We start from the raw sequence: 14,175 nt of genomic DNA, 5'->3' as shown, positions 1-14,175 counted from the left end.
TCCCCAAGCTCACACACACACACAAAAAAAAAAAACACCTTATTTTCCCAGAAAATTCCTAAGGTTCATTTTATAAGAAAATTAGTAGCAAAACTGATGGATATTGATTCTGAGGCAAGAGGAATAGCTGGGTCATACTATTTTGTTACAGGAGTATAAGTGAAATAAATGAAATAGCATGAGACTAGTAAGGTTCTCTCCAGAACATGAGGCAAATGAATAGACAACAAAAAGGATTTAAGTCTTTTATTATATAAAATATTCTAAAAATAAAATTACTAGCCAATGTTTATGTATTTTTCCAGAGTTAATACATGTTCATGTACAATCATTTAGTTTGACCCTAAAAATCACAATGAGGATTTTATTATTTTTTACAATGTAGGTGAGTTTCTGGGTTACTGAGTGGCTGTCTCAAAGCCACAGGGGATCTTCTATTGCAAGTTTAAAGCTTTTCCACTAGGCCAAGCTATATAACTCCAAAAAAATGATTATTTTTTAATATTAAATTATAGACACAGGTTTTGGAGAAATAGGTAAACAAAGTGTTAACTTTGCTAACAAACAGAATTGTTGTTTATTAAGTTCCTCAGTTTTTCTTAGGAATTTAAAGGCATTTTTCAAGACAAGCTGACATGTATAATACAGAATCTAGCCCATGTTAGGTGGGGAAAAACGAACGTAATGCAGTACAAAAAGTGGCCTCTAGGTGTCAGTGTTAACAAAACAAAGGTTTTGTGTGTGTGTGTGTGTGTGTGTGTGTGTGTGTGTTTCTTTTGCTCTTTATCAATCTCTATGAATCCTTTTTCCTATGCATCCCAAGAACAAATACAGTTGATGTTCATAAGAATGACCCAGTTGGTTTATATGATCTTAAAATATAATCTGAATTATTTTTAAAAATGCCTAAATTATTATCAGGATAACTGTGTGTTCAATACATGTGGTTCATATTACTTTGGAATGAGTACAATTCAATATGTTCTAGTTCTTTAAAAATTACTTTTCCTCATTTTGTACACATTGTTCAGTTGTCACAATGTTAGATTTGGATCATCTATTGGGAAAAATGGTGACAACTTTTTTTTTTTTTTCTCTTTGGAAGAGTGATGTTTGGTATTAATTCTAGCTGTGGGGGGGGGTCTTATAGCCTTGCCTGAGGCAATAAACAAATGAGCTCTTGAGTTCAACAGATCATGAGGAGAGGAACCAAATAATTCCAATGTTACACAGTGTGTATGACAAGTGGCATTTGCCAATATCCTGTTACTAAGGGGAGACCATGAAATGTCTCCCATCACTTACCCGATAGCCTTGTAGGTGTCCTCGAATACTTTTCAGAGGTACAGGATCCCAGTGCACCTCTGCCAAGGTGCTGTTCACCACATTCACATGTACATTCCCGGGAGCCACCATAGGGACTAGAAAAAGGATAGGGGAAGGCAGTAGAAGTATCAGTGTTATTTTGAATTTCATGCAAAAAAAAGTCTCCATCTCTAATAATTTTTATCTGAAACATGTCCCAGCCTATTTTATAGATTCTATAGAATCTTATTCTAAAGACTGTTCAGGATTGAAAGTTGAATTTTTGGTTATCTTTATGAGAACAACATTTTTTTGAACTTCTTTGTGTGTGTGTGTGTGTGTGTGTGTGTGTGTGTGTGTGTGTGGTTGTATGTGGTTTTGGGGAATCAAAGCCAGGACCTTGACATGCTAGGCAAGCACTCTATCACTGAGGTATAGACAGTCCCAGCCCTGAGCCTCCTATTTCTTACATAGCAAACTTAAATTCATAGAAATTAAACAAAATAATTTCACCTTTCTCCTTTGCAAACCTAAGCATCTTTGGAAATGGCCTTGGTTTACACTTTGGTAGGTTTCTTTGGCTGGGGAAGAGTAAAAAGGAAATGGTAGGAGACACTTACGGTCTTCTCCAGAATGTCCCATGACTACAGCTGGCTCTGGAGCAAAGCCCACGTCATTCAGGGCCTGAACTTTTATCAGGTATGGGACAAAGGTTGGTGTGCCGGAGACAATATATTTGGATACATTTGCCACCACCACAGATGTCCATTCATCATCACCATCTTTCTGGCGCCAGCTCACTTTGTACTGAAGGCCTGGCCCATTAGATTCAAAACCATTCAGGGGCTATGGGAAAAGCCAAAGAACCTCAGCTTACAAAACAGATCGACTGCATAACCTTTTATGGGAACAACAAATCCAATTCCCAGACTTAAAGCGAGCATTGAGACACTGAAATAAAAGCTATTCACCATTTTCTCCAAGGACCTCTTATCTTTTTTTTTTTTTCATTTGTGATGAGATTTAAGACTTGTTTGGGATCAACATTTCAAAGATTGCAAATTACTATCTTAAAGCAGTAAATACCACAAAAAACTTTCAAAGCCTGGCTGCATAACCAAGGGTGGGTAAGTCTTAAAACATTTCAGTTTCTATATTCCTTTATACATTTCTGTTTGTGTGATAGTATATCATTACCTGTTTTATTTGAAGACTGAAACTTATGAACTATTGCCCTGTTTATTAAATAAAGTTAACCTGTCATACTATCCTAAAATAATATATATTTGTGTGTGTGTGTGTGTATATATATATATATATATATATATATATATATATATATATATATACATACATAAGTATGTACACATTTGTATACATATAAGTATATGTAAGTATCTAAGGTTTAAGGACTATACGAGTTAATATGTTATTTTTCAAATCCAAAAAAATACATAATTACTATTACTACTAATAAATCAACTACTGGGAATAGCTTGATGCATGTGCTCCAGGTAGTTATCTTATAATAATGACAATGGTAGCTACTACTTTTGAATACATATATGTGCTAGGCATTATACATGTTCTACATGTATTATTCCTTTAATCTTATGCAGTTGCTTCTATTGTTATTCTCATTATACAGATGCCTAACAGATGTTCAACAACTGGCTTAAGATCACACTATAAGTAGCAGATCTGGGATTTGCGCTCATTTGTTTTGGCTTCAGGGATCAACCTTTTTAACCACTACACAATAATGCCTCTTAAATAAAGATGAATGTGTGAAATTGGATTTTAATGAAGAAGACATTATTTTAAAACAACTTTTTCTTTTCACTCTAAAAAGATTGAGGAAAGTTGAAAGCTTCATAGCTCACCTTCCATGTAATCACCAAATTATCAGGCTCTGAACCCAGTCCTTCCACAGCCGTGGGATTTTTATCTGGTTCTAGAAGTTAAGCAGCCACATATGTGTAAGCTTTGGTCATTTGCAAAGAGTGGGAAACTTCTGTATTCTATTTCATATCCCTGAAGTCCACCCTACCTGTGGCTTTTGTCAGATACTGTTCAGACGCCTCACTGGGCAGGCTCCTCCCGATGCTGTTCACCGCCATCACTCGGAAGGAGTAGTTCACATAAGGAGACAGCTTCAGCTGGGCTGTGGTCTGTGTTCCAGAAACTTCAGTTTGGTGGTGCCACAGCCCTGCCTCATGCATTGCATCTTCATATTCAATGATGAATTCTGGGCATAACACATACACACACACACCACAAACCCAAGACAGTGAGTTCAGTCAACCTAGGGGTAAGTTGTAGCCATAAGTAATAGGGCAATCAAGAATAGTCAAGCCAAGTGCAATGGTGCACGCCTATAATCCCAGCAGCTAGAGAGGTCGAGGCAGGAGGGTTGTGAGTTCAAAGCCAACCTCAGCAAAAGCAAGGCACTAAGCAACTCAGTGAGACCCTGTCTCTAAATAAAATACAAAAAAGAGCTTGGGATGTGGTTCAGTGGCCTAGTACCCCTGAGTTCAATCCCCGGTAGTCCCCTACCAAAAAAAAGAGTAGCCAAACATGGATTAGTTTGCTTTGAAAAAAAATTCATTAGAATATTTTTATTTTAGGGTTTCTTTCATTACTCTCAATACCAAAGTGCACTTAATAGTACCTAGTATTTTTTCTCTAGCATGCTGAGTTTAGTTTAAACTATTTAGAATTGATCCATATACGCCAAGGAAAAGTTTAAATATATGAAAAGATGATCAATTTTTCATAATAGAAGGAATTAAAATAAATACAATAAGGTGCCACTTTTTACTAAACATATTGACAATAATCAAAGGCTTAACACATCTTGTTGACTGCCACAGAGAGAAAGAACCATTCTCAGACTTCACAGTTAGTGGAAATTGGTACAACTTCTATACAGGACAATTTAGAAAATCTTAACAATATTTAACACATGTACTCTTAGAGAAATTGCACTTCTATCAATTTATTTTGAATATATGTATTCATGCATATTGTTCAAAGATGCATGAAAAATAATTCACATTGCAACATTGTTTGCAATTGAAACTATCTGTTTGCAAACAAGCTAAATATCCACCAGTAGGCCATTGATTAAATCAAGTAGGTCTATCCATGCAGTGGAATATTCTTCATGTTATAAATGAGTGTGGTTGCTTCATATGTACTAAAACAATGACTTCCAAACATAGTCTTAAGTGAAACCAAGTGTAGTATAAAAGAGTGTGTGCTGAATACAACCATTTGTATAAAAGAACATTTCACAAAGCCATGTTCACTTGGATATACATGTACCACCTCTCAGAGGGAAAGAAGCATTCTCAGACTTCAGGGGAAGTGTAAATTGGTACAACTTCTATACAGGACAACTTGGAAAATCTAAAAATATTTAACACATTTATGCTTACAGAAATTGCTCTTTTATCAATTTATTTTGAATAAATGTGTTCACATTTCCACAGAAAATGCTTTCAAGAGATGTGACATTATCACAATATGACATAGAAACATAATGTTGACAATGTAAACCACCTCAAGCTAATTTCACAGAGGATAGACACTGATAATATTGGTACTGTCAGAAAAGCTGGCATTCAGGAGCAGAAGGAAGATGCACTTTTTCAGTTCAAACCCTCTATAGCTACTAAAAATTTGTGGTATGTTTCTGTTAACTTTTGTAAAAATGTTTATTTAGGCATTCATTGATTGCCTACTATACGCCAGGTATCATGATGTGAACTGAAAATACAAAAGTGAAATACTATACATGTTACAGTGGTCTAAAGCTAAGGCCCTGGAGTGCTTTCAGTCTACGTTCCTTTGCTGGTGATCTCTAGTCTCATCAATGGATGACTTCTTCATTTATATCTGCAGCCCAGATCTCTCCCCTGAACCACAGAATTGAATATCCAATCTCCTACTCAACAACTGTACCTGAGTGTCTACTATTACTATAGCATCAAACTGGATATGAACAAAACAGTGCAATCTTCTTCCCCAACTGGTAGTGACAACTCAAGTCAAAACCTTAGAGTGTTTGTTGGCATCTCTCTTTCTTTCACACTTTCGAGAGTACTGTTAGGCTGTACCATTAAAGTATATCCAAAATCTGACCATTTCTCCACCTCCATCCCTCTCACCATCATTTCAAACCACTATCATTTCTCCTATGTGAATTATTACATAACCTTCTAATTCAGTAATTCTCAAAACTTCTTCTGCTTATGATATACTTGGTGTCTCAGGAATTTTTTTCCCACAGGTTTCTTAGATCAAAAGAAATATTTGATGTTTTCATGTATTAACTAATTAGGTCCATGCAATTTAATATGTATTTATGTCTCAAGAATTTAAACACAACTTCCCAAATCTAATAAACAAATTGGACACCACCACCTTCATTTCCTATTCCATACTGATTTTTCACATGGCACTTGCTTTTTTACCACAGAAAAATGCTTTCCAGAGATGTGACATCATCACAATATGACATAGCAACACAATGCTGAAAATGTAAACCACCTCAAGCTAATTTCACATGGTGCCTGACAGATATCACTATACTTTTTATTTTTAATTTTTGGTATTGCAGATTGAACCCAGAGGTGCTTTACTACTGAGCCCTTTTTATTGTTTCATTTGAAGACAGGTCTTGCTAAGCTGTTTAGGGCCTCAATAAGTTGATGAGGCTGGCCTTGAACTTGTGAGACCTCAGTCGACCAAGCTGTTGTGATTACAGGCATGTACCACAGTACCCGGCTTTTCACCATTTTTTAAATATCAAATCTTTGAAATTAGTTTAATACATCCCTGTGAATTTGCTGAGATATCAGTTCACAGCAGTTCACTGCAGTTCACAGTTCGGAAACCACAGTCTACGTGATCTCAGTGTTCCCCCTCTTATTCTTTTATAGACTATTTTCAATGAAATAGAGTTATTTATAATGATGAGGGCTTCCCAACCTTACAATGGCTTGCCAGGCCCTGCACAATTCACACTCCTGCTTACTGCCCAACTCTTCAACTCTGTGACCTTCTCTCCTATTTCACTTCCTCTGGCTCATTCACTGCAGCCACACTGGCTTTCCAATAGACATGTCCCTGTCTCAGGGCTTTTGTTTTTTCCCTTTGCTTTCCTTGGAAAGTTCTTACCCCAGATAATTTCAGAGTGTGCTCACTGACTTCCTCCTCCTGTCTTGATTGACATACTTAAGTGTTAGCTTCTTTGTGTGGCCTTTCCTGACCTCCCTATTCCTAATTATACCCCTGACACCCCCATCTCTTTCTCCTGATTGTTTTTTGATGGTCTAAACACACACATGCACACACATGTGCACACACACATATGTTTATAGATAGATATCTATGTGTTTGAGTTCTTTAGAAAGAAGATGTTAAGACAGAAGTGAAAGAAATGTGTTTAGGGAAATGTCCATGGAAGATGAAAGGGAGAGGAGACAGAAGTTGGCAGGAAAGACCTTCAGACCAATGCAGGTCTGATGACTAATGGGAGAGAGGAAGGAGGGAAGAGTGAGTGGGAAGAGTGCCCAAATGCACTATAACTCTGTGACAATCTCAGCCATGTCAACAAGGAGCCCCATCATAAAGTTTACCCATTGGAGGGATTATCCATTAGGTATGGCTGAGCTCTAGAATTCTTGCTATGCTTGTTCCTGGAGCGCCCCTGGGAGCGTGTGGCTCCTGTGAACATTACTTATCCTTGAGAAAGGTGCAGCTTATGGAGGCTGTCAGCAAGTATCCCCTGCAATGGGTTCTCTCTTGAAGGTAAACTGAGCAGTGACTTTGTCTTTGTGTGTGTGCATATGTGTACGTACACATATATGCATGTATTTGTAACATTATACAAAATGATGTAATATTATTTTTATCATATGTGTGTCCTCATCGAAAATGTGCGCTCCTTAAGGGCAGAGATTTTTGACTATTTTGTTTTAGGACAATGTCTGGCATGTAATTAGCAATCAATTTGCATCCGTTGAATGAATGAGTGAATGAAGGAAAGAGCAGAAATGCCTTGAAACCTAACAGTATTGTTTATCATAGGCAAAAACAGTTTTCAAAAAAATCCTAACCTGCTAATTCAGAGTCATGTGTTGTATTAGCTGGAGACTCAGCCTGTTCTGATCTAAGACACTGAAAACTCAGATGAGAAAAAGGGCACCACTAAATACAAGAGAGAAAAGAAGCATTTGGTTGATTTTATTGGGAATATTCTTCTTTGCCTGGAGGTGCAATAAATCAACACACTTATTATTTCAGAATAATTTTATATCATCATCAGAAAAGTATTAGAACTTCCTGCAGTCTCTACCTGAAGGCAATCACATATCTCAGGCCCATGACTGTGTCTGCTCTCTGTAGTATTTCTTCAGTTTTACAATTAAACCTCGATTACTTCTACTCTAACTTATTAAGTTCCTCCCGCATCCTTATGGTCTGGTCCCTCATTTGACTTTTTTCACAGGGATTAAGGCATCAAGGTGAGGAGCTGACATTGTTGAATCTGCCACTTTGTAGCAGGGAGCCATGGAAAGAAAGGGACCTATATGGAAGTTAATGGACCTGATGTCTATACCCAGTTCTGGTACGAACTGTGGATTTGAAGGGACTTTACTCAATGAGTCTCATTTTCCTAACATTTGGAGGGGGCCTTTTGGCACTTGCTCCTCCTATCTTTTTCTCCCAGAAGTAATGGGCAAATTGAATAATGGACTTACGATGCATCTTCCTACTGCAGTAGAAATTTTCAGGACTAGTGGCACACACCTGTAATCCCAGTGACTTGGGGAGCTGAGGCAGCAGGATCACAAATTCAAAGTTAAGCATGCTGAGAATTAAGCCAATCCCCCAAAACCAAAAGGTGAACATTTTCTCTGATATGTGGAAGCTAGCCCACCATAAGCAGGGGAGGGGAATAATAGAATTTCAGAGGATTAGACAAAAAAAAGGACTGAAGGGAAGGGAGGTGAGATGGAAATAGGAAAGATAGTGAAATGAATCCGATATAACTTTTCTATCATGAACTGTCCATGGGTTGCATGTGGGTGACTGCACATGGAAGTCTAGTGGATAGAAACATCTGGTGTCTTGGAATGACCAGTGGACATTTTCTCTGGTCAATTGCTCAGGGGCAGTGTGAATTTCTATCCTGCTCTGCTGAAGCCCACATAGCACCTGAGATGAGTGTGATCTGCCAATATGTCAATCAACCTGCTGACCGCAAGACATCATGAAGCAAGACTCTGCGCTTGAAACCTTATCCCTCCCTTTGATGTACCCCTTTAAATAAACCACCAGAGCATCTTTTCTTTGTCTAGTTTCAGCACCCATGTGGACTAGATTTATCAGGGGCTTTGCTTTTATAAATATATTTCTGGCCATTTGTGTTTTGTTATTCACTAATTATTTGAGACTTTAAGTTTTAGGGTGGCTTACATCCTCCTAGGAAGGAAAAAGAACACCCCAGTGAGATGGCCGACGTCCCCATTACTTTTCTATGTACATATATGAAGATACCATACTGAATCCCACCATCATGTATATCCACAAGACTAGAGCCCTAATTAGAATAAGATATATTCCATGTATGTATAATTTTATTAAAATGGACTCTACTGTCATGTATAACTAAAAAGAACCAATGAAAAAAGATAACTTCAAAGTCAGCTTCAACAACTTAGTGAGGCCTAAGGAACTTTGCAAGACCCTGTCTCAAAACAAAACAAAAATAGAAAGTGCTGGCTCAGTGGTAAAATGCCCCTGGGTTTGATGCCTGGTACCTAAATAAATAAATAAATAAATAAAAATTTAAAAACTTAAGGTGATTCTTACAGATCTTAATAATGACAGTGTATTTGCTTCATTGATATATTCAGAAATTAGTGTCCTATACTAGAAGCTGTAACCAGGAATCACACCACCTCTGAAGAGAAACATACATAAATCTTTTAGTTCTATTGGTAATAAAGCAGAGAATGCCTGTAAGTACCGTCATGAGGAACTGCAGTTGCATAATAGAAAGTGATTCCAAAACAGCCACTAAACTTATCAGCGATAGAGCAAATGACACCACATACTTGTAATGGGGCTGTTGTTGTCATCGCCTGGGGTCCAGGACAGCTGAACACTTTTGTCGAGTTGATTAGTCAATTCTAAATCAAAGGGAGGATTTGGCACATCTGTAGACCAAACACACACATCATGGTTAGCTATCTGTTTTTAAGAGGTTCTTCTTTATTCATGACACTAGCTATTCAGAGGGGACATCTTAAGGACAAAGCATACATGATGGTCAATGAGCATGCAAATGAAGTGAGATGGAAACAACTGAGGGTGCTGGGAACACCAGGGCCCAGCCAAGACAACCCACCATGAGCTCTGCTGCTTGCTTTTCAAATGGAATGAAGTAATTTGTAACCAAAGCCAGGGAAGCAAAGGGCTCAGGTTCATCAGCACTCTCAGTGTGCATCTTCAAATAAACACGAAAAGCACAAACATAAAGAGTAATGTGAAGCTTAATTTTTAAGACACAGGGGAACAGAATAGCAAATGCTGGAAAGCACATTCAGGCAAACAGATGTACTGTTAAAAGGAGATTCAAATGTTCTTTCTGAAACATGCTGAATGACAGACTTGAGGAGGGTCCTGAAGAATATTTATATTCTTAAGGACAGTAGTCCTCAGCATGCATAATGTGTTTACTCTCAGACACTGGACACCGGTTGAACAAAGGTAACCCAGAAGCAGGGCTGCCTTATTGAATGGTGCCTCTGGGATCCAGAGTTAACCCTCTGCCATGGGCCTTTTTTGAACCTTGCTTCTTGGGGAACTCGAGGCCATATAAATATATGGGTTATTGTTTCTCATAAGTAGTAAAGCAGTAAATGTCTATCAAGGACACATTTTATATATAAAATAGCAATATATGTAAAATCTAGTCAATTTATGATTATGCCACAAAAATGAATTTTTGTATTTATGTGTTGAATAAAGATAAGGATTTCCTTAAAAAAAATTCTGGAAATGATTTCTATTTTCCAGAGTCAGAAAAGTTTTACATGACATTAATGTGCCCTGTCTCTGGGTTTCTAATGACTTATCTGTTGTGAATGAATAGTGGGTCAGCTTTCTCTGACATAAAAGTAAAAAATGTTCTAAATATCCATTTCTTCCCTGTTTAAATTTCTTGAAAATGGATCCCAAAGCAACATTTATTTTCCAAAGCAAATTTTAATAGACTGAAATAAAATCTAACTTGTGGAACAATATAAGAATTTTTTTTTTCATTCTTTAAAATATGGATGACAGGTTTTGATAAAGCCCTGTGCCACTTGCTTATTTTATAAGGAAACTGTATCAAAGAGGAACTTTTGTCAAATGGAATGATATTTGTAATAGCACTTGCAATATTTAGAAACAACTGGCAATAAACTCAGTAAAAGTTCTAAGGTTATGATGAAGAAATGATTTATTACAGTAAATGAAGGACACAACAATTGACAAACCCCTATTCCTTAAAGAAACATGATGATGTGATAAAGAAAAAAACAAATTCTTTTTTCTGCAAATGTGAAATGACAGAAAATAGAGAAAGAAGACTCATTAGTTTACCGTAAATGGGAGCTGGAGTTGGAGTAGGAGCTAGAAAGGACATTAATATAAAGGATTTTAATCAAAATTAGTAATGGAAAGATACAAGATAGCATAAGAAGACAAAGACTGCAGGTGACTAAGTTAATAAAATTAAGCCCTATGCTTAGCTGTGAGATATGGCATTGATACACATGCAATAACAATTTAGCCATACAAACCCTTAACTTTTAAATAAAAGTAGATTATTCCCCCCAATTTTCTTATAAAAATGCCTCCAATATCCACCACCATTTTATCTCAGTCTGCTACAGAGCTTATCCTGAAATGATCACCTTGAAGGCATCTTTCAAAAAAGAAAAAAAAAAACTATGGTTTTAAAACTATAATGAGCAAACATTTCATATTTACAATTTTCCTTTTTCTTTTCAATCTAAGACGTGGAAGTGGGCTGTGTTGTATTTGTTCTGGTTCTTACCGACAACGCTGAGCACAGCACTTGCAGAAACATTATCCAGAGTTGTGTTGGCCACACAAGTGTAGGTCCCACCGTCATTGTCATTTACATCAGCTACCACCAAATGATCCTTGTCAACAGTGAACCTGTGAATATAACACGCTCAGAGCTGTTGAAGTGGACAGCCAACCACACCCCAGGACTGTCTTACTGTCACAAAAGACACTGTGAACTTGACAAAACATAAAGATATTTTTTTTAATGGTAAGAATTTCAGCAAATTAGAGTGAGAATCCTACATAATATGTTTTACTTTAGTAATGGTTAGAGTTGAAAAACAATTAGACTGAATAAGAATCTTGGGTTAGGAGAGATATTAAGTATAATGTCTTTCAACCAAGCCTCTGTTGTCTTAGGAGCTGCCTCAAAGCCCCCAGGGCAAAACATCACATGGAAGCTCATAAATAAATACTATTATTGCATATCAATTTAAGAAATTTTAATAAAAGTCTCCAGCAGCATCCTTAGGTGAGGTGGGGGCAGCTTCACAGTTATCCCTGCTAGAGTGCTTGATTAAGGCTACTGCTAAGAAACATCTGAAAACTACTTATTCAGCTTAATTTCTATCAAAAGTACATATTTTAAAATAATCTATTATTTACTACAGTAATTTTGTGTCATTTTAAACACATGCATAAGGTCTCAAAGGAGAAAGTACATTTTATCTGTCTTAGCACTAGACACAGGAAGATTCAGAGCAGCAATCTCCACTGAGAGTTTTTTAGACATGAAAAATTTTTTAGACATGAAAAATTGCTCCGTGGGTCAAAAGTCAATGTATGCAGGACTCCTGTCTGAATTTAATGAGGTTACATAAATCATAAACTGTCTTCCAAGGTAATTTCCAAGTTAAAGTTCGCCTGACTTAACCTGATGGTCATTTCTTCATATTTCCTTCTCCTTTATAATCAGCTCAGATTCCACAAATAGAATTGGCCAATTGAAACCCAGAACTAGATGGAAACTCTGGGCACTAGATTGGAAGGCCAAAAAGATTTTGGGGGGGACATTCACAAGCAACAGGGCTCAGGCACCACAGGTATAGATCAGCTGCAAGAAAACTATGGAAACCGTTTCCACTGGAATACAACACACCTGTAGCCACTGTGATTGCTAAGGCATATCCAGCTCTGTGTACTCACCATGTTTACTAAGTTAAATTGAGGGCCTGAGTTGGAAAACACTATGACTTTCCTTCAAGTCCAAATTAAAGGACTGCAGCACACTTGTTTTTTTGCTTTTCCTTTTCCCTCCATGGTGTTAGGGAAAATTAAAAGAAAACTCACTCTCCAAATAAAAACTAAAATACTACAAGGATTTCCACCCTCTGATGCTTAGAGATCATATTTCTGCTTTTTTTTTTCCCTTTTTTTTTTGTGGAATGGGACTGAAAACATCTGTTGAGACTTTGCTGTTTAAGGTATAATACAATGGATGTTGTCCAAAGCCTGAAGGGTTTTTCCCATCCCAAATTACATAGGACACACATACACACACACACAAAGCTAGACAAACATTCTCAGGGTCTGATTTCAATTGCACAATACCTTTTTGGTCCAAATATTTTACAGTAGGGAGAAAATATGTATCTCTTTACTTTGCACATAGCAGACTTCAGAATTAAAAACATCACCATTAAGTCACTATACAACAAATCTTTAGCTCAAAAACAACTTATCGAGAGAACAGAAAGAAAGAAAAATTGTCTTCAAATACCTTTCATCGTTGGGCAGCTCGCTGTTGTCCTTCAGCCATGTGACAGTGGGGACTAAAGTGTGATCATGTTTCACTTTGCATTCAAAGGATACTGTGCTCCCTCTTTGTACAACAGCATATTCAGGCTGTTTGATGATCCTCGTTGGATCTGAAATCCAGTTATTGTTAGCCATTGGCCAAGCTGGAGAAGTTGCTCAAAGTTACATAATACTTTAAAAAATTCCTGGCTCTGCCTTACCTTTGATTTCCAAGTGAACATCATTCTTTGCCATCCCTAATTTGTTCCTTGCAACACATGTATACGTTCCTGAACTATCCTTTTGTGCCACGGGAATTTCCAAAGTTCCATTTTCATGTAAAATATAAATGTCTTCACGAAGAGCACTTCCTTTGGCTCCTTTAAACCTTCATTATGGAAATTATCATGATGAGAATAAAATGACTCATAATTTGAGTCAAACATAAAATGCCATGCTCAAGGTCAACACAATCATGATCTGCAGAACAGTGTCAAGTTTAAAGACATATGGAATCTGTACTAGCATACTGATGCTTGAATGTCAGGAGGTAAACATAAAGAGAAGATAAGACTAGAGAATTTAACAAAAATGGTGTTTGCAGAATTAGGCTAATAATATGTAAGTCTTAAATTATAATTTTTATGAGAGATACATAATTTAATAAATATATTATTACTTATTTTATCCTAAATAGGTGCTAAAATAGGCAGAATAGGCAGAGATAAGATTATTCTTTTTATCCCCCCCTCCCCCCCACACAGTAAAGTATTATAACTCTATCTACAGGCTGCAATTTTAAAGGGATTTTGATTTCAAGGTTATATGGATTGTGTTTTTGAATGTCTGAAAAGGAAAATATTCAGGGAGAATAAAAAAACCCATATGTCAGATGGCAGAAGTGAAGATGGACAAGAAAAAATCAGAGAAATTCAAACTATCATATAAGAGTGAATCTTGTCATCATGAGGAAATTTG

At 36.8% G+C, this 14,175-nt stretch overlaps 1 protein-coding gene across 1 annotated transcript in view; it reads right to left on the bottom strand.

Moving 5' to 3' along the window:
• Positions 1–14,175, bottom strand: part of NRCAM (neuronal cell adhesion molecule) — a 278,975-nt gene that overhangs the window by 25,210 nt on the left and 239,590 nt on the right. Inside the window, exons 15-22 of the mRNA XM_081286371.1 lie at positions 13,419–13,585; positions 13,181–13,328; positions 11,426–11,550; positions 9,435–9,536; positions 3,356–3,553; positions 3,189–3,259; positions 1,926–2,151; positions 1,306–1,421 (exon numbers count right to left, since the gene is read on the bottom strand). Coding sequence (XP_081142497.1) covers positions 1,306–1,421; positions 1,926–2,151; positions 3,189–3,259; positions 3,356–3,553; positions 9,435–9,536; positions 11,426–11,550; positions 13,181–13,328; positions 13,419–13,585 — 1,153 coding nt within the window. The remainder of the gene's footprint in view (positions 1–1,305; positions 1,422–1,925; positions 2,152–3,188; positions 3,260–3,355; positions 3,554–9,434; positions 9,537–11,425; positions 11,551–13,180; positions 13,329–13,418; positions 13,586–14,175) is intronic.

Source organism: Spermophilus citellus (genome assembly GCF_964194105.1).
Source record: "Spermophilus citellus genome assembly, chromosome: 3".
NCBI classification, from domain to species: domain Eukaryota; kingdom Metazoa; phylum Chordata; class Mammalia; order Rodentia; family Sciuridae; genus Spermophilus; species Spermophilus citellus.
Note: the sequence above shows the minus strand (reverse complement) of the source record. Positions and strands in the feature narration are given on the sequence as shown.